Source organism: Ornithorhynchus anatinus, chromosome 21 (assembly GCF_004115215.2).
Source record: "Ornithorhynchus anatinus isolate Pmale09 chromosome 21, mOrnAna1.pri.v4, whole genome shotgun sequence".
In the NCBI taxonomy this organism is placed as follows: Eukaryota; Metazoa; Chordata; class Mammalia; order Monotremata; family Ornithorhynchidae; genus Ornithorhynchus; species Ornithorhynchus anatinus.
In genome coordinates, this window is record NC_041748.1 from 483,378 (window position 1) to 504,032 (window position 20,655).

The window sequence follows — 20,655 nt, forward strand, 5'->3', positions numbered from 1 at the left end:
GACGTCCCCTCGTCGCCCCCGGCCATCCCGCCTCCGCAGAAACCCGAGCGCCAAGGCCCGGGCTGGCGCCGCCCCCGACCCGGACCCCCAGACCGAGCGCCCCGGCCGGTCCTCCCCTCCGACTCCGGCCCCCCGAGGCGGAGGAGGAGAGCGCCGCGACCCACGCGCTGGGGAGACCGAGCGCTCCTCGAGGCCTTTTTAAGAGAATTTTATTTTGAGTGGTTCTTACAAAGATTGTTGCAATATGAAAGTCATTTGATAGAAATACCAAGCTGTCTTGTCCAACACACTGAAGTAACCCAAAAATAGATTTCAGAGCTCACAGAGCTTAAAAAGAGCAAAGATTATATGCAACCAGACAAAACGCCTTTCTGTACTTCCTGGTCCCCGCTCCGAGGGGGCGGGGGGCCGGCGCCCCGCCCGCCCGCCGAGACCGGGAGCCGAGGAAAGGCAGGGATCGCTTTGTTTGGGCCTCGGAGACACACCAGAACACACGGTATTTACAAAGAAACGTGTACGAGATACGTTAATTGAAAAGTTACCACCGAGAGCCAGGGCCCTGGCCGTCTCCCCTTCCCGGCCGGCCGCCGCGCCCGCCTCCGGACCGCGCGCGGGGAGGATCGCCGTCCGGCCCGCGCCGTCTCCCCCCGCCGCCCCCGCCGGACCGACCGTCCGTCGCCTGTTCCGGGGGCTTCCCCCCGCCGGCCCCCGGGGCGGACGACGGCCAGCCCCTAGGGCCCGGGCGGCTTGGGTCGAGAGGTCAGATGGAACCGCCGCTCCGCAGGTCCAGGCTCGTCAAAACGGTAAAAAGGTCTCGCCACCCCCACCGCCGCCTTCCTCTCGGGGAAGGGCCGCCCCTCCGAGCGCCGGGGACTCCTCCGCCCCGCCGTCCGCGGCCCGGCGGCGACACGGCCGCGGGGCCGCTGGCCCGGGCGCGGCGCTCCTGCTGACGTTTCTGAATTTTTTCCCGTGGTCAACGGCAAGTGGAACATGAACGACAAGAGACCCTTTCCTCTTTAGTTTTACCTAAATAAAAGATAACTCGGGATGAATATTCCTCCAAAAAAAAAAAAAAAAAGAAAGCTATGTACAAAAACGGGACTAGGCTCTCCTCCTTCATCGTCGAACCGGAAGCAGTAACTGTGTGGCGGTCATGGAGTCGGGGAAGAGGTTGTGATACGTCGGGAGCGGGACGTAGGCGGCGGTGATCATCTTACCTGGAAGGAAAGGAAAGGAAAGGAGGGGGCGTCGGGCGGTCCCCGCTTCCATCCGCCCCTCACCCGCCCACCGCAAAGGGCCGGCCCGGCCGACTCACCTGCAAACCACCTTCCGTGCAACGCGTTGACCGCCGCGATGGCCGCCGCGATGGAGGGGCACTTGACGTACACGTTGCCCTGTGGGACACCGACAGCCGTCAGGGCCGGGGAGAGGCTGGGCCGGGACCGCCGCCCGCCGCCTCCGCGAGGAGCGTCTCCTCCCTCCGGCCGAGAGTCCCTCGTTCGAGGCCCGGACCCAGGCGGAGAGGTCCCACGCTGCCTCCGGCCGTGAAATGGGGCAGACCTCCCTGTCTCCCGCTCTGACCTGAGCTCACGGCGAGACCGAGACCCCGCCCTTTCTCATCTCTGCTGTGTGACTTTGGGCAAGTCCACTTAACTTCTCTGTGCCTCAATCACTTCATCTGGAAGATGGGGATTAAGACGGCGAGCCCCACGTGGGACAACCTGAGTACCCTGTATCTAGCCCAGCGCTCAGAAAGGTCCTCGGCACATAGTAAGCGCTTAACCAATACCAACATTATTATTATTGTTCTATCTGCGCCCAATCAGTGTCACCGGGAGGCCCACGAGGAACAGGGACCGGGTCCACCCTAAATTAACCGGCGTGCTTCGAAATGTGTTCGACATAGAGTCGACGCCCGATAAGTATATCACTAAAGTCGGGGAATCCCACCGCTCCCCTGGTTGACCACCACCTCAGGTACAGATGCGACGTGACTTCCCTCGTTTAAGGCCAAGTTTCGGGACAGCCTCCCGCCTACCACCTCGCTAGGCGGGAGGGTTTTCCCCGACGCCCCCCTCTTAGGGTGCCCTGGGTGACTCATCTTAGCGCCCGTCTCCCCCGCTGGACCGGAAACCCCCGAGGGCAGGCATCGCGGGGACCACGGCGGCGCCAACTTTCGGTGCCAGGGCCCCCCGCCGGCGACGGGGCCGACGTACCTGAGCTGAGTTCTTATCGACGTAAATGTGGATGACTCCTCCGTGCTTGTTACACTCTTCGATCACGTCGTCCTTAATCTCCGTGTCCCAGCCCAGCTCGTCTTCCCTGGGAGACGCCGGGAGGTGAGCTCCAGCTACACCTCCTCAAGGGGGCCCAGCTGGGCGGATCCCGCCGCCCGCCCCGGGCCGCCCTCCCCGACGCGCGGACGCACGACGGATCTGCACTTACGTCTGTGGGTTGAACATGTTGGACAGCTGGAAACACTGAGTGGCAAGTGGTTGTACGGAGGCAGCGGCAGCCAACGCCGTGACTGACGAGAGAAGGGGGGGGACGGGACGGGACTCAGATCAGTCCTCTCGAGACCCACAACGGGCCCACGTCTCCCCGGTGCCAAACGTGGGCTCCCGTCGCCCTTCCCCTTTCCCGCCAGTGGCGTCAAGCAGCGGCCCCCCATCCCCGGGGTGAAGATGTCTGTACTTCTTGCGCTGCCCAACCTCCCCCGCCCCCCATCGCACCACCAGTGGACCTTGGTCCGCCCCCGACTGCTTCGACCACGAGCGTCTAACGAGCAGCCAACAGGGTGGTAAAGCCCGAAGCGAGGCCGCTTCGCGACGGGGACGTTCGGGGCTGTTTTCAAGGGGGGGGGGGGGGGGGGGGGGGGGGCAAAGCAGGCCGCATCTCAATCCGCCTCGGGGGAGGCCAGCGGGTGTGTGTTGCTAAGGCATCCCATTGCCAGGATTGAGAAATGCTAAATGAGAAGAGGAAAAGAAAAATCACCTTCACTCTGCTGGGAGAGTCTTGTTTGCAAATCTAAAACAAAGAAAACATGAAGAATTTAGCTCGGGGCAGGGGCTCCCCCAGTTCCCGAGTGCTAAGGGAAAGGGGAGACGAACGCTCCGAGCTTTCCGAGGGATAGGTTCCCCGAGGGGATGAGGTTCTTGTCGAGATCTCAGAGCCCTCTCACCTCTGACAAAATGGCAGACCATCTCCGGCCACACCCACCCGACCTTTTTTTTTTTTTTTTTTAACGCTCTCTGTCATGCGCTCAGGTACTGTGCTCAACACCGGGGTGGACCCAAGCCAATCAAGTCGGGACTGGTCCAAGTCCCACATGGGGCTCGCCGTCTGAATCCTCATTTTACAGACCAGGGAACCGAGGCCCCCAAGTTAAGTGGCCCACCCAAGGTCACACGGCAGACAGTGACGGAACTGGGATCGGAAGCCAGATCCCCCCGACTCCCCGAACGGCGCTCTATTTACTAGTCCCGCCGCTTCTGCCTTCCGACCCGTCTGCCACCTGACAACTCGTCCTCGCCACCCCCAACTCTCCTGTGCCAGCCGGGAGGGTCCTCGGGGAAACGGCCTCCACCCGACCACTCTTCTTTCTGCCTTTCCCGCCCCCGCGGGGCTCAGCGGTCTCGGGGAAGGCCCCGAGGGAGGCGCCGTGATGACCGAGGTGCCACCGGGTAGCTAAAACACGCCCCGCCACCGGCCCAAACCCTACCCCGACTGTTTTCCGTGGACCCCAGGCGTGAACCCGCGAACCAGCTGCTATCGCTAAGACGCCGAGTTGGGTGTTTCGCACAGACTGGGCACTCAACTACTGAAGAGAGCAGTCCGCAGGCGGCCACTTTAGAGACGGCATCCCTTTTTCTTCGAATATATCTGATGGGCCTCTATTACGTGCCAAGCGCTACTAAGCGCCGACACAAGCTAACAGGGTCGGGCGCAGGGCTCACGGTCCTAATCCCCAGCAGATGAGGGAACCGAGGTACGTGAGTAAAGCGGCCCCTCTGGCCGGGCTACGCTGGTGTCCTAAGGGAAGCGAAGGAACTCGCCCAAGGTCACGCAGCTGCCGAGCGACGGAGCTGGGATCAGGACCCAGGTCCTCTGACTCCCTGGCCCGGCCTCCTTCCACGAGGCCGGGCCGCTTCTCGGCAACCATTTCCCGATGCTGCTGTCCTTCGCCGGCAACACGCACCGCCGGTGTTTACTAACGGGCCCAGGAGCTACAGGGTGTCATTCGGGCAGCCCCAGCCACGTTGACCGGATCCAAGACAAGTGGGCAGAAGCCCCTCGGAGAGAGGCAAGCGTTTTGGGCAGCGTCCTGTGAAAGGAAGCCCCGCGGCCAGGGATCAGAGTCTCCGAGCGACCACGACATTCCCCTCGACGTCCTTGCTCCCTCCAAGCTCTCTGTGGGAAGGGAACTTGTCTGCCTACGCCCGTTACACTGTACTCTCTCCCAGGCGCCCGGGAGAGTGCTCTCCGTGCAGTGGGCGCTCGACCGACACCGTCGATTAACCGCTCCCCGGGGGCCAAGGGAGCACTGGGGCTCCCGGAGGGGGGCAGGGAGAGGGGAGGGTCCTCGAATCCAAGGCTCCGACACGAGGGGTTGACCGCTTACCCGCGACGGCCCCGAACGCTAAGGATCCGCTCATCTGCAGGGCCTGCTGGGCCGCGGGGGGAATCTGTAAGCCAGTACCTGCAAAAGAGATCGAGAGCGGACCCGTGTGAGAGAGCGAGCGAGACGAGCCCCCCTCTTCCGCTCACGGGGCACCCCCACCTCCGCCTCCCCCGGGACTCCACGTCTCTCCGTCTCGGCTCGTCGTCGGGGTCCCCGAACCCGCAGGCCCGGTCCCACCAGGTCGCGCCCGACCCCCTGTGAAGCCTGACCCTCTCCGATCCCGCCCCCCACCCCGCCACCCCGAGGAGGCCAAGGCCGACCCCTCCCCGGCCCTCCCCGCCACCTCCCGGCCGGGCCCGACTCACCCTCGGCCAGCCTGGCCATGAGCTGCAGGCGGCCCGTCGTCCCCAGGTCGATCCCGGTCCTCTCCAACTCGTCGCTGTCCAAGAAGGAGCTGGCGCTGGAGGCGTCGGTGCGCTCTGTCACGTGGCCCACCTTCATGGGCCGCCCCGCCAGCTCGAATCCGTTCAGCTGCTCCAGGGCTTTCTTGGCGCACTCCGAATCGGAAAACTGGGAGGCGGGCGGGGAGGGGGGAGAACGACACGGACCAGACAGGTGAAGACCAACTCACGCCAAGGAGGCCACCAGGGGAACCGCTCCCACGTCCCGCGGTAACCCTCTGCCCTTCAGGAATCAACGCGGGACCTGTTCCTCGCCCGGCAGATCCCGTCCTGTCTCCCCGGCCCGCAACGCTTACCGTGATAAATCCATATCCCTTGGAACGTCCGGTTTCACTGTCCATCATCAGCTGGATGCTCTCGATCTAGAGTCAGAGGACAGGACAACCGTCACAAGCCAGCTCGCCAAGGGTCCCGTCACAGGATCTCGTGGCGCGCAGCGGCCTCGGGCAGTCGGGCGGCGCCCGCCGGCCCACAGGACGCCCGGGGAGTCGGTGGAAAAAAACCAGGCCCCGTCACCCCGGTTGGACAATCCACCTCCCAAACCCCCCAACCCGATCTGGCTAAATGTGTTGGGTTAAAAGGCAGGATTTGCAATTCACCTTGGACAAACTAAAGATGGAAACGGAACCCATCTTTCATCCCCAAGAGCCCCTTCCCGCCTAAACCCTCATTTTCCCCCTCCCTTCTGCATCACCCTTGCAGCTCTGATCTGCCCTCTTTAAATACTTTTCACCCCGCCGTGAGCAGCGCGCCGCTCATATCCGTATCTGTAATTTATTTAATATTCACGTCTCCCTTCTAGCCTATTAGCTCCTTGCGTCACCCTCGCCCAAATGCTTAGTACAGGGCTCGGCACACAAGCAGCGCTCCATAAACTCCACCGACTGATCGTCCTCCCTCAGCCAGACCCAGCAGCAGATCTGAGAGATAGGAAGCCTCCGCGGGAGTCCGGTGCCCGGCGCGGGCACCCGACCGTTCCCTCGGCGCAAGTGGGCATCCAGAGCCGGATCCCGCCAACGACCAGGCGGGTCGGCGGCAGGACGGACAGAGCGTGGGGACCCTCGGTCCGGGACGACAGCTCCACGGGGAGTCAAGACGGTCAATTCTGTCGAGCCCGTAGCGCGCAGACTGTACTAAGCGCCTGGGAGAATGCAACGCGACCATAGACAGGCACATTCCCTGCCCACGATGAGCTTAAGGGGACGGGCCAGACCTCGGTTTCCCCGCCCCAGCCTCCTCCACAGCCGCGGCTTCCTTCCTCACTTCGCCTACGTTCCCCAACGCAGGCTTCCCTCAGCGTCCCGCCTTAACGACCGGCAGAAAAGAAACGAGGTAGCGTCGCCAAAGAACGCGTGGGGTGGGGAGAAGGATCGGGGGGGCTGTGGAGGCCTTTCTGTCCCCCAGGGAGCAGCCGGACAAAAAAGGACTACTTCCTCCAAGACAGTTAGGGCCTCGGGTGATTGGGGCTTCAACGCTCCCCGGGAGTCCGTGCTACTCGATAAATGGAACCAGTAGGAAAATGGAAGCTTCCTGATACACAGTTCAAGGACTGAGCAGCGCAGTTCGGCAGAAGGGGCGAAGAACCCTTTGAGGGGGCCTGCTACCAATCGAAATCTGCGCTGAGAGCCGGGCAGGGAAATTCAGCCGTATTTATCGAGTGCTTACTGTGCGCAGAGCACTGTACTAAGCGCTTGGGAGAGTACGTCAATAGACGAACTGGCTCCGCTGGCCCGCAGAGTGATTTGGAGCCGCCACTTATCCCCCACCCTCCCCGCCCCCCGTCTACTCTGGCACTGCTCTCAACCTCCAGACTCATCTCCCGAAGGCTAGAGATTGGGCCTACCCAATCGCGTAGCCCCTCCTAGGTGCTGGGCACAGTGCTCTGCACAGGAAGACTGACGAACGCTTCCAAGCTTCAGAACCTGGACGCTACTGTGGGCGACCAACAGTACCAACTCACAGAGCACCACCCGACCCCCACTCCCAAGTAGGAACAGGGCACTTGAAGAAAGCGAGCTTGGCCTAACGGATAGAACCTGGGGCCCGGGAGTCAGAACCTGAGTTCTAATCCCGGCTCCGCCACTTGCCTGCCGCGAGACCTGGGCCAGGTCATCTCATCTGTAAAATGGGGGGGGGGGGGGTAATATTACGAGCCCCATTTGGGACACTGTGTCCACCCTGATTAGCTTTCTACCTTCCCCGGCGCTCGGTACCGTGCCCGGCTCGTATGAAGTGCTTAGAAAACCACAGGTTAAGGAGACGAGGGGAAGCGACAGCGGCCCGCCGCTTTCTTACAGCTTGGGGTCAGACGGCCTTCAGCTCCCTGTCCGTGATACGACTGGAGCAGGCCGGGAGGCTGACGCTGGGCTGGAAGCCGAAGCTCTCTTCACCCCCCAGGTCCCCCAGGATCCCCCCGGCACGCCTCACCCTGCCAAAGGGCTCGAAGATGCCCCGCAGCATGTCCTCCGTGATGTTGAAGTGGAGCGAGCCCACGTAGAGCCGCATCGGCCCGGCACTGCCCTTCTGGAGGTTGTTGGCCATCGCGGCCGCGCGGTTCTTCTCGGCCTGGCGGGAGGGAGGGAGGGAGTGCCCCGTTACAGCCACCGTCGTCCACTGGCAGAGGCCCACGGCCCCAAGTTAACCGGCTGGACCCTCCCTCGCCCCCCAGCCCCCCGTCAGGCCGCGGGCGTTCGCTTGGTGGGGCTCTTAACCTTACTCGCGACTACCAGAGCGCTAACTCCCCGGCGCCTCTGACGACAGAGGCCCACCCGACCGCACCCCCTTGACTTTCCACCTAGTCCACAAGCCTTTGGACGGAAGACTTCACAGGGACAGAATCTCCCCGCCCGCTCTGCTCCCACCCCACACGGCCCGGACCGCCACGTCGAGCTCCACGGCACGAGGGCAACTTCTTGGGCCACGTTTCGGAGCCCAGAGCGGGTAAGACCCCCGCCCCCCTCGCCGCGCTCGGCGAGGCAACCCCACACGCCGGCCGAGACGCCCGTTCGCCGAGACCGGGCCTCAGAGGGAGCGGCCCGTTTTGAGAGTCCCTCCGGCCGGCGAGACCATTACCTGGGACGCTTGAACTATGATGGGGACCCCCAGGACCCGTTGGCCGGTTAAGCCGATCGCGAGAGGCACCGAGCTGACGTCGACGAACTCCACGTACGCGATGCCTTTGGAACGCCGCGAGTTCCGGTCGGAAATCATCCTCACGTCCCGGACCTAGAGCGACGGAGAAGCTGCCGGTAGAGCCGGGGCCCGAGACGGGCGGGCCGCCCGATTCCGGAGTCCGGGGAGCGGGGCCCAGAGGGGTGACCGTAGCGCGCCTCCGTTACCTTGCCAACGGTGGAGAAGAACTCCTCCAGGTCTCTCGGCCGAATGCGGGCCGCCAGCTGCATGCAGAACACCGTGCGGGCATCTCTCTCCTCGGGAGTCAGGTTATCGATGGGCTCCCTGGGGAGGGAGGAGGCCCGGTCTGAGATCCCAGTCCCGCCACGTTGGCCGGAACACGCAGCCCTCGCCCAGGCTTGACCACCTTCTCCTCTCCCTCGCGGCCCTTCTCTGGGGGGTCACCGACTCCCTCGGACGCACGTCCGTTCGGGTGGGTGAGGGAGCGACTCCGGCCTGCCACTCGGGGGGTGATCCGAGGGCCAACGGCCGCCCTGCCCATCTGCCTATCCGGTGACCCACGGGGCCGAGGTCGGGGTACCGCGGTTGCCGCCGAAAGACCGGCCCAGTGTCTTCCTTTCAGGGTTTGTCGAGGGAGAGGGACCCCTCAGCAGCCAAGGGCCCGATGGGAAAATCAGGGCACTGGGCTGGGGAAGGACTCCTCCTGCCCTTTGCTGCCCCGCCCTCTTTCCATCCCCTGAGGAGAATAATAATAATGTCGGTATTTGTTAAGCACTTACTATGTGCAGAGCACCGTTCTAAGCGCTGGGGGAGATACAGGGTCATCAGGTTGTCCCTCGTAAGGCTCACAATCTTCAACCCCATTTCACAGATGAGGTAACTGAGGCCCAGAGAAGTGAAGTGACTTTCCCACAGCTGACAAGCGGCGGAGCCGGGATTCAAACCCATGACCTCTGACTCCCAGGACCGGGCTCTTTCCACTGAGCCACGCTCCTTAATGTCTGTCTCCGCCTGCTGTGGACTCTAAGCTCATCGTGGGCAGGGAACGTGTCCGCTTCCTGTGGTACCGCTCTCTCCCAAGCACTTAGTAGAGCGCTCTGCCCACAGTAAGCGCTTAATAAATATGACCGAATGGACGAATGAATCAAAGTAAGCGCTCGATAAAAACCACCGCTGAATCCCTGCAGCGGAGCCCCGTCCGCGGTGCCCATCCTGGCCGGCTTCGGGCTGCTCCCGGCCCGCCACGAGGCAGAGTGACAGGACCCCGGGCCAAGCCCCTCTGGGGAGTCTCAACCGCCACCTTCTGCCTCTCTGCTTGGCCTCCCCGTTTCCATCAACCTGGCCGGTAAGCGCCTGCTGGGCCGGGTCGTACCGCTGCGGATGCCTTGCCTGCCCCTCGCCCGTTCCTGTCCACCAAATCTTCTTGGCACATAGTAAGCCCTTGACAAATACCATCATTATTATTATTGTATTATTGGACCCCCAAGCGCTTAGTACCGCGCTCTGCAAATAGTGAGCTCTCAATAAATACCCCCGATGACGACGACTGCGAGCCTCAGCGGGAGCCTGGATGGCAACTCGCGCCCCGGCCCTCCGGCCCCCAACCCCCCCCGGGGGTCCTGCGGTCCGGGGGCTGCCCCTTAACATGAGGAGGGACACCCAGTGCGGAGCCGGGGCTCCCTCCGTCCAACCCTCCGACGGGAGGCTGGGCCCGGCGGGCCGCCCGGCCTCCGTAGGGTCCCGGCCTCGATACCCACCCAGGGAAAGGAAGACGGACATCGGTGGCCTGATCCTCCCAAGGCCGCGCAGCCTAGCCTGCGAGTGAGAGAGGACGTTCATTCCCGGGCCCCCGGGGGAGGGGCGGCCGGCCAAAATGGGGGTCAGTAAGGGCGGGCGGCGGGCCGCCTCCGGCCAGCTGCGCCCGATGCGGGGTGGAGGCCCGATAACCACGGGTGCCCACGAGCTGTTGGGCTAAAGGCCGGAGCCCCTCTCACTCCAGGAGAGACGCCAAGGAGGCTGCCCGAGGTCCTCGAGACGAGGAGGCGGGCCGGCGACCGACCGGCTCCGAACTGTCCGTTCCAAGCGCTTAGGTAGAGTGCTCTGCACATAGTAAGCGCTCAATAGATACTAGTGAATGAATGAATGTTTTGGCCCAGTCAGCCTCGCCCCACTGCTGGGGGTGGGGGGGTGGGGGGGGGGGGCGGCCCGAGGGAGGCCTAGAGACCGCATCGTCCGGAGGGGTCGGACCGACCCACAACGGGCAACTGCGAGAGAGGGTCTCCCGCGCCACGAGGGCGCGGACCCTCCCGAGCCCCCTCCGGCCCTCCCTACTTCCTTGGGGTCCACGGCCTGCCCGCTTCTCCCGAGCTCGGGGACGCCAGGGGCCGTCGCCCTGTTCCGTACGGAACCCGCTCTGGCCTGTACACGCACGTGGGTTTCGCTCCCTGCCCCTCCGGATGTAGACCTCCGTCTCCGGGCCAGTCGGAGCCTCGTCACCTAGGCGGGAGCCCGCGTTCCCTCCCTCCAACTGGCCCTACGTGTAGACGGGGACGGGCGCACAACACCCCTGGAGTCGTTAGGATCTCTCCCTCTGTTTCCTTTCGGGGCCAGGAGACGACAGGGAACTCAGGAGGCGACCACCGCATCCAAGAAGAGGAATACTGACCTCACCGGGCTCTTGTCTTTTCTGAATGGACTTTTACTTCTGGAGCGGCGTCTGCTACAAGAGAAAGAAGCCGAGTTACCCAAACCGGACGGCGACGGCTTGTTTAAAAGACCGGGGAAAAACCGGCGGAAATGTCTCTTCAAACCTTAATTTGATGCTATGAGGCAAGCCCATCTTTCCTCGGATGGCGCTGTTAAACTTGGGCCCGGAACTTCAAAGGCAAGAAGTAGAAAACACAACCATTAGGCTAAACTGATCTCGCCGACGGTGGAAGACTCTAGCCCGACTCCGCCGAGACCCATTACCCGGCTGGAGGGAAACGCTCTCGGGTCCCACCCGGAGAGGGTCACGCCCTCCCGGTAACCCTAGTAACCCTCCCCCCCCAAAAGGCACCCGCCATCTGGCCGGCATCCAAAGAGCAGCCTGGGACCAGGTGTCTGGAGACCTGGGTTCGAACCCCAGCTCGGTCACTTCCCCACCGCGGTGAAGGCGGCATTTCACCCACTTTGGCCTTTCCACATCTCAACTTGGGATCTTTTTTTTTTTCCTCCCCAAGTCAGTCATCGGAAAATCCACATTCCTAAAGCCACAACACCTCATTCCCTCGACTGGTTTTCTCTGAGTCGAACTGACTGCGTCGAACATAAAAGTAAAATAAAATTAAAAGGCACAAAGGAAACGAGCCGGGTATATGGATTTCCTCCAAGCGACCGTCTCCAGGACTCGGTTCCGGGCCCCCCGGAGAGGCCGGAGGGGGCCGAGGGAAGGCGGGCGAGGATGCCCGTGGGTTCCTGGGGCTGCCGGGATGCGCCTGGAAGGCGGCGAGATAGTCCTGCCCTCTGCCCTTCCCCCCCCGCTCCTCCCCCACAAACCCCCTGACCCGTTAATTAGCCTGCCAGCTCCTCGACGGCTGGGCCGGTTACGCTCTTTGTCAGTCGGAGCTCCACCGGCCCCCCGTGCACGCCCGTCACCGCCCCCCGCCCCAGCCCGGGGTCAGACGAGCGGGATCCCGAAGGACGTACTAGGGACTCCGGTAGCGGCCTCGGAAACGGCGCTCTCGGCTCCGGGAGCGGCTGCGCCTGCGTTCTTTGCTCCGACTGCGCTTCCTTTCGCGGCTTTTGCTTTTTTTCCTCTCGCGGTCCCGGCTCCTTTTCCTCTCCTTGCTTTTGCTTCTCTTCCGGTCATGACTGTGGCTTCGGCTCTTGCTCTTTTTTCTCCTGAGGAGAGGGGACACCCGTCACCTGACGCGGTCCGGGGGGCTTCGCTTTTACAGTCGTCCCTCTCGGGCCATTCCCCGTTCTCGGGCTCGGCGATTTAACGACCCGCACTGCGGTTGACCGAAGGGGTGGCCCGAACTGACGGCCCGACTGGTCAGGGAAAACGCCCATCCCCCGATAAAGCTCCCTCCGCCCCCCCCCAGGCCCGCACCACCTGTACACGTAACGTCTATAAGGTAGACGTCGTATATCATCCAATACTAACGTCTGCCTCCCCTTCTAGACTGTCGGTTCGTTAAGGGGAGGGAACGTTTCTACCGACTCTGCTATATTTACACTCTCCCAAGCACTTCGTACAGCGCCCTACTCCTGCTATGTGCCGAGACTCTAAAAGCAGAGTCGGGTGGGCGGGGGGGGGGGGAGATGCCCCAAGGTTCCCAAGATAGGAAGCGAGAAGGCCGACCTTCCAGACTCTCGATGCCCAGGCCCTGATCCCAAAGATGTGCTGAGCTTTCCAGGGAGCCGGGGAGCACCTAAGAGGCTGACGATTGCGGCTCGTCACCCGCCGGCCGGCAACCTCCCGGCTACGCTCGCTCATCACCCCTAAAAGAAGTCATCGAGGGGATGAGCGGGAGGGCGGCCGGTGACACCGGACGCTTGCCCGGACCGATCGGTGGGTCTGAGCCGGAAGCAAAGGCCCGGGGGGGTGAGTAGTCCAATAGGGCCAAATGGAGCCCCGGCCCCCTCCCCGGCGGGGCCCACGGAGAACTCGGGGGAAGGGGGGGGCGGGTGTCGGTGCCCCCGTGGCCCCCTCGAGTGCCGGGAGGCAGCCAACTCCCTTGATAGCCCTTCTTCCTGGCCTCTCGAGGCGGGTTTCGCTCAAGGGGGGGAAAAGGTAGAACCGCAACAGGAGCCCCGGGGGGCCCACGTGTCCCTCGGCAAGCCCCATCCCTCCCCGCGCCTCACCTGACCCTCCCCTCTCGAATGTCACCCGCCCCGAGTTGGGGGGGGGGGGGCGGGAAGAGAAACGGCCCGCGGCAGGAAACCTCCGACCGCAGGCACGGCCACCCGCCTGGGCTGCAGTGACCTCCCCCGGTTTCAACAGAACCATAAAACCGATTCCCACCTCCGGGACCTCTACCCGCCGCGCTCGCCCGGGTCCGACGGCCACGGACCACGATGACGTGCGGCGGCAGTTTCTGATCCCAGCTCCACCCACTTGCCAAGCTGCTCCGTGACCTCGGGCCCCTCGACTTCTCTGGGCTTCGGTTCCCTCATCTGTCGAATGAGGATCGAACACTCCGCCTTCCGCTTCGGCCAGAGAGCCCCGGATGGGACAGGGACCGAGTCCAACCTATCTTGTACCCACCCCGGGACTTCATGTACCTGGCACCTACTCAGAAAGGGCTTAACCAATACCACAGAGCAAACAACCACCAGTAGATGCCACGTGATTATCTGCTGGAACAGAGTTGGCTGACTTCTGTCCGGAGAGCCCCTCGGTGCGTAATTTTCGCACCTAATTTTTTCCAGAGACGAGGCCTCCCCGCACTCTCTCCACAGAGGTCTAGCCCCAGGAAAGCCACACCCGACCCCGGCGGCCGCTCCTCTCGTCGCTCCGACGTAGGCTATCAGCCCCAGAGCCTCGGCAGGGTTGGACCTGGCCCGAGACCCTTGCCGCTGCGTGACCGCGGCCGAGCCACTCTGCGCCTCGGTTTCCTCCTCCATAAAGATGGGTTTGAAATACCTCCTCTCCCTCCCCGCACCGAGCGGGAACCTCCGATCGTCCTCTGACTACCACAGCGCTCCGTACAGTGCTTGGCGCCTACTGCTACGGCCGTGCCGAGTTGGCTCCTCTCGGAAAGAAACCCCAGGCCGGTGTGCGCAAGTCGCTCACCCGCACGCTAGGCCACCACCTCTGGGCCGCGCCGCATCGACGCCAGTCCGGGCCCCGAGTGTGTGAGGTCACGGTGGCCGGCCTCTCCCGGGGACAGACAGGATGACAATAACAACCACCGTGGCACCCGTTAAGCGCAACTACGGGCCAGGCGCTCTACTAAGCCCTGGGGGTGGATATAAGCAAATCGGGTTGGATGCAGTCCCCGTCTTGATCCCCATTTGACAGACGAGGGGACCGAGGCCCGGAGAAGTAATGGGACTTGCCCAAGATCACACAGCAGACGAGGGGCGGGGCCGGCCCTTCCGACCTCCGGGCCCATATCCGACCCACAGAGCCGCGCCGCCCCTGAGGGAGAAGGAGCGGCGAGCAGCTGGCCGAGGGGCCTGCCCCAAGGGTAAAGGTATTCCGCTCCCCTCCCGGGGAGAAGAGACTTCTGGGGGTGGGGAGGAAAGGTGCCAGAGCCGGCCCCCCCCCCCCCCCCGAGTCACCGGTCCGTTTTTTCCACCGCCATTTCGCCGGGCCCCCTCAATCGGTCCGTCACCATCGGTCAATCCAACCGCCGCCCGTTCCGCCCCAGGTTTGCGGCTGCCCCGCGAAAGCTCTGACGGGTCGAGTCGGGAGCCGGGGGTTTTAACCCCCGGCTCCACCTCCGTCGGGAAAAACACGGCCGCCAGAGACGGGGCCCCGCAACGGAGACGCACCCCTCCGGCCCGCTCTGCCCAGCTGAAGAACCACCATCATCCGAGCGCGTCGGCCAACGGCAGCGAGGCCTCGCCGATCGCCTGTGGAAGCGACTCCCTGCCTCACAGAACTTCCGAGAGGGAGAGCGAGGTGACCGTATATCGGGAAGCGCTTCCGAGGGGCCCTTGGCGCAAAAAAACATCGCCCCCAGTTAAACTCTCGACCGTGGGTCTCCCTCGCGGTAGGCACCAAGAGAAGGGCAGGCCCGGCGGTGACACGGCGCGATGCCAGACCGCCCCCGCCGGACACGGGGACCGGCCAACCTCAGCTGCCCGGGGGGGTGGGTGCGGGGCCCGAGAGGGCTCGACAACTTCCGCGGGTGAGTCAACGGAACCGAGAAACGGGAAGTGCTCCGGCGGCCGCCCTCCGGCCTCCGCTTCCCCCTCCGCCGGCCAGAGCCCCCGTCCCCCGGTACGGGCGGGGCGACGACCCTCCCCGGGTCTCCCCGGCTCGGACCCGGCGCTGCCCCGGAGAGCGGGCGGCTCGCCCTTGCTTGACTTTCCTTTGACCTCCTCGGACCAAATTCGAGGGTCCCCTCCGCCCCCGGGGACCCGCAGCGACGCGGAGAGGATCCGGCACCACGGACCAGCCGGCCCCCCGGCCCCCGAGACCCACCGGCCACGGCGGAGCGACACACGGATCGCGTTAGACGAGAGGCAAAGAACGCGACGGGCGGGGGGGGGGGGGCGGGGTGGAAAAACAAAAACCACACCCGGCTAAGCCAAGATCCGCAACTCGGGCGCGTCGACGCTCAGGGCCGACGGTCTCCGGGCGAGCTGGGCCGCGCGTCGCTGCGGACGCTGCTCGGGGAGGGGGGTCTTACTCGAGGCCGCCGGGGACCCGCTCCCCCCCCACCCCCACCCCCACACTTACTTCTTGCTGCGCTCTTCGTGTCCGTTAGCACTGCTCAACTTGTTCTCATCCTAAGCGGGGTCGATAGAAGAACATCGTGAGGACGAAGTGGAAACATTTCAAGTTGTCAAAGGGTAAAGGGAACAGGAATAAGAGAATACAAGACAATTTTAAAACTAAATTACTTCTTTACGGTTTAATGTGTCGGGCTATGGGAAAAAAAAAATGGAGGTGGGTGTCCGTTCAACCGCTTGGCTGTTTTTAACAGTTAGGTCGGACAGTAATAACAAAGTGCAGGAATGACACGGAGCATGTAAGGCAATTGGAGTGTGAGGTGCTTTTCTTACACAGTCGAGATATTAAGTTTATCCTGTCGGTTTACAGCGGTGGAGCGGTTAGGGGTAATGTCTACGCAACACAAGAGAAGCTTCCGGGTTATGGTTTGTGTTTTGTGTTCCACGTGCTCTGGTCTCTTTCGGCCAGCACCCCCGGCTCTATTTCTGCCTAAGCCCCAAGCGGCCCCGCCCGCTAGCAGCCAGCCACTATCGATTTTCCTGTGACCGATGCCAGTCCTGAGATCTTCGCCCATTTCCGTTGCAGGGTTGGGACTGTAAGAGCTTGAAGCCACCTCTGTCACACATCTCGCCCTGAAGCAAACAGGGATTCACACTGCTTTAGTAACGTCGACTCCCAAGAAAGCCATCGGTAATCCACCAGTCCAGCCTAAACATTCCCTATTTCCATACCTGTTTACATGGAAAATATCCATGTTAATCTACAGCACAAGAATCTTAACATTTACAAATTAAGACAGTAGTTCTTCGAGATTTAAGTAGGCCATAAAACGAAATAAGACAGTGTTTACAGCTAGCAAGTACTCATCCAAAACTGGTACCACATGGTCAGGCTCTACGCGCCAAAATAAATAGCTGCTTTTCCATTATTATTTATTGATTTTTTTCTTTTTTACTTTTCATCACGCCAGTTATCCCCTGGAGACAAGGCTAAACGTTCACGACTTGTGAAACCAGTGCCCACGCATGCAATTTCGGTTAACGCTCTCACCGCCGTCTGGGGAGAGAATGCTCTACGTCTGCCGTCAACGGGGAGGGACGGGCCAGAGGACCGACTGGCTCTCCGTCCGGGGCTACCGCCCTGGCCGGCTTCCGCGGAAACGGTTCTCGGGAGAGGGTTGCGGGATCGAGGGGTTACGGCAGATCCCAAACGACAAGGCTACGTCCGGTTAAAAAAAATTAAATCAAATAAAGAGGGGGGGGGGAAACGGCTATCACGTGACACTGCCCACCGTGAGCCTGCCTCTCTCCAACTCGCTATACTGCTTCTCAGGGATCCAAGAATTTCGGGTACGTGCTTTGGATTTTTAAAAAAACCACAAAAACGAGAACGAAAAAAAGCCAAAAAGAAAAAAAAAACCAAAAAACACCCAGCAGCTGATGGCCACCTGCCCTGTTTAAAGATGGGCCACCACCGGTCTTCGTCCACCACCACAACAGAAAAAAGGGTCCAAATCTCACTCATTTCTTGAGCTGAGAAGGCTCTCCTTTCCAAAAGGTTTTAACTGCCACGGGACTGGATGAACCAGGTTTATTCTTGGACCCCTGCGATTTTCCCAAACCACTGGTTTCGCCTTGTTGCTCTCTCTCTCTCTCTCTCTCTACCAAACTGGAGCTAGGTAGGTCTTAATCATTTTTTTTTTCTAATTTTAATTTTTTTTTTTCCCTAGGGGACCACGGTACAGCGATACGTCACTCAATTACTACCTTATGATTGACAGTTCACACTGGAATCAAAGGTGAATTCATGGGAGTAGAGGTGAGATATCGTTAGGCAAGTCTACAAAGAGAGATAGATGGGCATTTATTCATCACGCTGAAGTGAAACTACTGCACAATATTATTTACATCAACAGCAAATATTTTACTTTGCAAGTTTACACGTAATGCATCTCCGATAAGATCAATCATCAGGGCTCCGGGGACGTTAGCTTACAACTCAGCAGTAGTTTCATGAATAATGCTAAATTTAGGGCACGAGACCGAACCTCACCGACGTTGGGTTTCTCACCTTCTTGTAGGGGGCCTCGAGCATCGCTTCGATGTCGATGTCGTCGGCCATCCCGGCGGCGCACCTGCGGGGGGGACGGAGAGGGGTCCGAGCGGACCGTTAGTTGGGGGGAAGGGGGCGGGCGACCGTCCAATCCGTCGGTGGGGTTTGGGGGGGGGGGGGGGGGTGGAGGGCGCCCCGTTCGTTTGGTATTTATTGGGCGCTTCCTGTGTGCGCAGCACTGTCCTGAGCGCTTGGACAACTGGGCGCCAGGGAGGGACTGTCCCTGCCCACCAACGGGGTCACAATCTAAAGGGGGGGGGGGAGAAAACCAAAGTAATAATAAGGTGGGTATCTGTTAGGCGCTTACTATGTGCACAGCACTGTTCTAAGCGCCGGGGGAGAGGCAGGGTCATCAGGTCGTCCCCCCGTGAGGCTCCCAGTTCATCCCCATTTTACAGAGGAGGTCACCGAGGCCTGAAGTGACTCGCCCACAGTCACCCAGCTGACGGGGGGAGGGGGGGCAGAGCCGGGAGTCGAACCCATGGCCTCCGACTCCGAAGCTCCGTCCACCGGGCCGCGCTGCCTCAAGTGCGCGAAGCACTGTACTAGGCGCTCGGGAGGGGACAATACCAACACCGACGGGGTTGGGGGGGGGGGGGGGGCATCGTGGCCTAGGAGCAAGAGCCCGGACGTGGGTTCTAATCCCCACTCGGCCCCTCGATTCGAGAGCCTTGGCGGGGCGCGTCCAAGGTGCAGGGCACCGTCCTAAGCACGGGCTCTGGAGTCGGAGGTGGTGGGTTCGAATCCCGGCTCGGCCACCTGTCCGCCGCGTGGGCGAGTCACGCCTCTGGGCCTCAGTGCCCTCATCTGGAAAATGGGGGGGGGGGGGGGGGGGAGGCTGGGAGCCCCACGGGGGCCGACCCGATTCCCCTGGGTCTCCCCCGGCGCTCAGAGCAGTGCCGGGCACGTAGTCGGCGCCTAACGAATGCCAACATCGTGGCGTGGCGCGTAGAGAGACAACGGGGGGCGGGCGGACGGAGAAGGGGGCCGAAGCCCCCAGCGGGACGGGCCGATGGCGGGGCGTTTGGGGCGGTGTTGGGGCCCCCTCCCCCCGGCCGGTCCTTTCCCCTCAGGAAGGAGGCCGGGGTTGTTCATGGCGGCGGCCGGAGAGGATGCCGGGAAAGGTGCCACCAAGGGCGAGGGGACTTTGGCTCCCCCGGGGCCGGAGGGGGCCGCCCTCCCTCCGGGGAGCCGGGAAGGAGGGAGAACGAGGGAAGGGGGGGAAAGAAAGGGGAAAGAGGAAGGGCCGGGGAGGCCCGGTTCCGGCCGCGCCATGTTGAGGTGCCCCGGGCCTCCCTGGGCGTGAGGTCAGTCGGGCGGGCGTCGGCTCGGCTGACCTCACCTGTGAGGGCTCGGAGGCGCGGGGGGAGCTCGGGGCGCGGGGTCCCGGTCCGGTCCGGTCCGGTGCAGCCACCGCCGCCGCTAGCGTTGGGCGCTCCGACCTAGGCCGCGGTGACCGGCCGGCCCCACGGCCGGCGCGGAGGGCGCGGGCTGACGGGCGGGAGGAGGCCGGCGAGCCCGCACCGGGCGGGGGAAGGGAGGGGGAGTCCGGCCGAGCGACGCTGCCTGCGACTCCCTGAAATGGCGGCCGCCGCCTCCCCGCTCCCCCCTCTCTCTCTCTCTCTCTCTCTCTCTCTCCCTCACACACAACTCCCTCACACGCGCACGGGGCCGCCCCGACCCCGCAGCAAGGGCTCTCGCGAGATCTGGACCACGGCGCCGGCGCCGGCCCCGGCGGATCTCGCGAGATCGGGCGCCCCCTCCCCCCCCCCCCCCGCCCAACCGCTCGGGAGGATTGCGTCACCCGCACCCCGGCCTCGCGGGCTCCGCCCCAGGCGCCAAGTCTCGCGAGACCGACGAGCCGCCGCCAACCGCTGGGCTGGGGGACGGGGGGGGGGGGGGCGGGGCGCTGAGGAGAGGCCTCGCGCCGCCTCCAGTCTCCTCAGGCCCCACACGCCAGTCATTCATAATAATAATAATAATGAATTATAATAAAATAATAATAAAATTGGTATTTGTTAAAAGCTTACTATGTGCAGAGCACTGTTCTAAGCGCTTACTATGTGCAGAGCACTGTTCTAAGCGCTTACTATGTGCAGAGCACTGTTTTAAGCGCTTACTATGTGCAGAGCACTGTTTTAAGCGCTTACTAAGTGCAGGGCACTGTTCTAAGCGCTTACTATGTGCAGAGCACTGTTTTAAGCGCTTACTAAGTGCAGGGCACTGTTCTAAGCGCTTACTATGTGCAGGGCACTGTTCTAAGCGCTTACTAAGTGCAGGGCACTGTTCTAAGCGCTTACTAAGTGCAGAGCACTGTTCTAAGCGCTTACTATGTGCAGAGCACTGTTTTAAGCGCTTACTAAGTGCAGAGCACTGTTCTAAGCGCTTACTATGTGCAGAGCACTGTTTTAAGCGCTTACTAAGTGCAGAGCACTGTTCTAAGCGCTTACTAAGTGCAGAGCACTGTTCTAAGCGCTTACTAAGTGCAGAGCACTGTTCTAAGCGCTTACTAAGTGCAGAGCACTGTTCTAAGCGCTTACTATGTGCAGAGCACTGTTCTAAGCGCTTACTATGTGCAGAGCACTGTTCTAAGCGCTTACTATGTGCAGAGCACTGTTTTAAGCGCTGGAGGAGATACGGGGGAATCAGGTTGTCCCACGTGAGGCTCCCAGTTAAATCCCCATTTTCCAGATGAGGTCACTGAGGCACAGAGAAGTGAAGTGACTGGCCCACAGTCACACGGCTGACAGGTGGCAGAGCCGGGAGTCGAACTCATGACCTCTGACTCCGAAGCCCAGGCTCTTTTCCACTGAGCCACGCTGCTTCCCGACTCTGTGAAGAACACTGGGCCAAACGCTTCGAAACCTCAACCAGGCGACAGATAGACACAATCCCCATCCAACGATGATAATAATGTTGGTATGCGTTAAGCGCTGCCA

General features: G+C 62.1%; 1 protein-coding gene across 2 annotated transcripts; it reads right to left on the reverse strand.

The window, feature by feature from the left end:
- Positions 1-192: 192 nt before the first annotated feature.
- Positions 193-19,341, reverse strand: RBM39 (RNA binding motif protein 39). Of its 2 annotated transcripts, none has more exons than XM_029049005.2 (17): positions 19,059-19,341; positions 17,675-17,738; positions 15,611-15,660; positions 11,902-12,096; positions 11,025-11,090; positions 10,880-10,930; positions 8,421-8,538; positions 8,155-8,307; positions 7,510-7,647; positions 5,379-5,444; positions 4,987-5,191; positions 4,622-4,699; positions 2,995-3,027; positions 2,446-2,527; positions 2,217-2,322; positions 1,316-1,394; positions 193-1,217 (listed from the first exon to the last, which is right to left on the reverse strand). In XM_029049005.2, the coding sequence occupies exons 2-17, from the start codon at positions 17,723-17,725 to the stop codon at positions 1,117-1,119; spliced, it is 1,572 nt and encodes a 523-aa protein (XP_028904838.1). In that variant the 5' UTR covers positions 17,726-17,738; positions 19,059-19,341; the 3' UTR covers positions 193-1,116. The 2 variants fall into 2 exon arrangements, with proteins under 2 accessions (XP_028904838.1, XP_028904837.1); XM_029049004.2 differs by having other exon boundaries at positions 10,880-10,933.
- Between the last annotated feature and the right edge of the window lie 1,314 nt (positions 19,342-20,655).

Coding starts and splice junctions, on each gene's coding strand:
- RBM39 (XM_029049004.2), bottom strand. CDS start 17,725: ATGGCCGACGACATCGACATCGAAGCGATGCTCGAGGCCCCCTACAAG. Junction 10,934..11,024: donor CCTCATAGCATCAAATTAAG/GTTTGAAGAGAC, acceptor TTTCTCTTGTAG/CAGACGCCGCTCCAGAAGTA. Junction 5,192..5,378: donor AGGGATATGGATTTATCACG/GTAAGCGTTGCG, acceptor CCCGCCTCCCAG/TTTTCCGATTCGGAGTGCGC.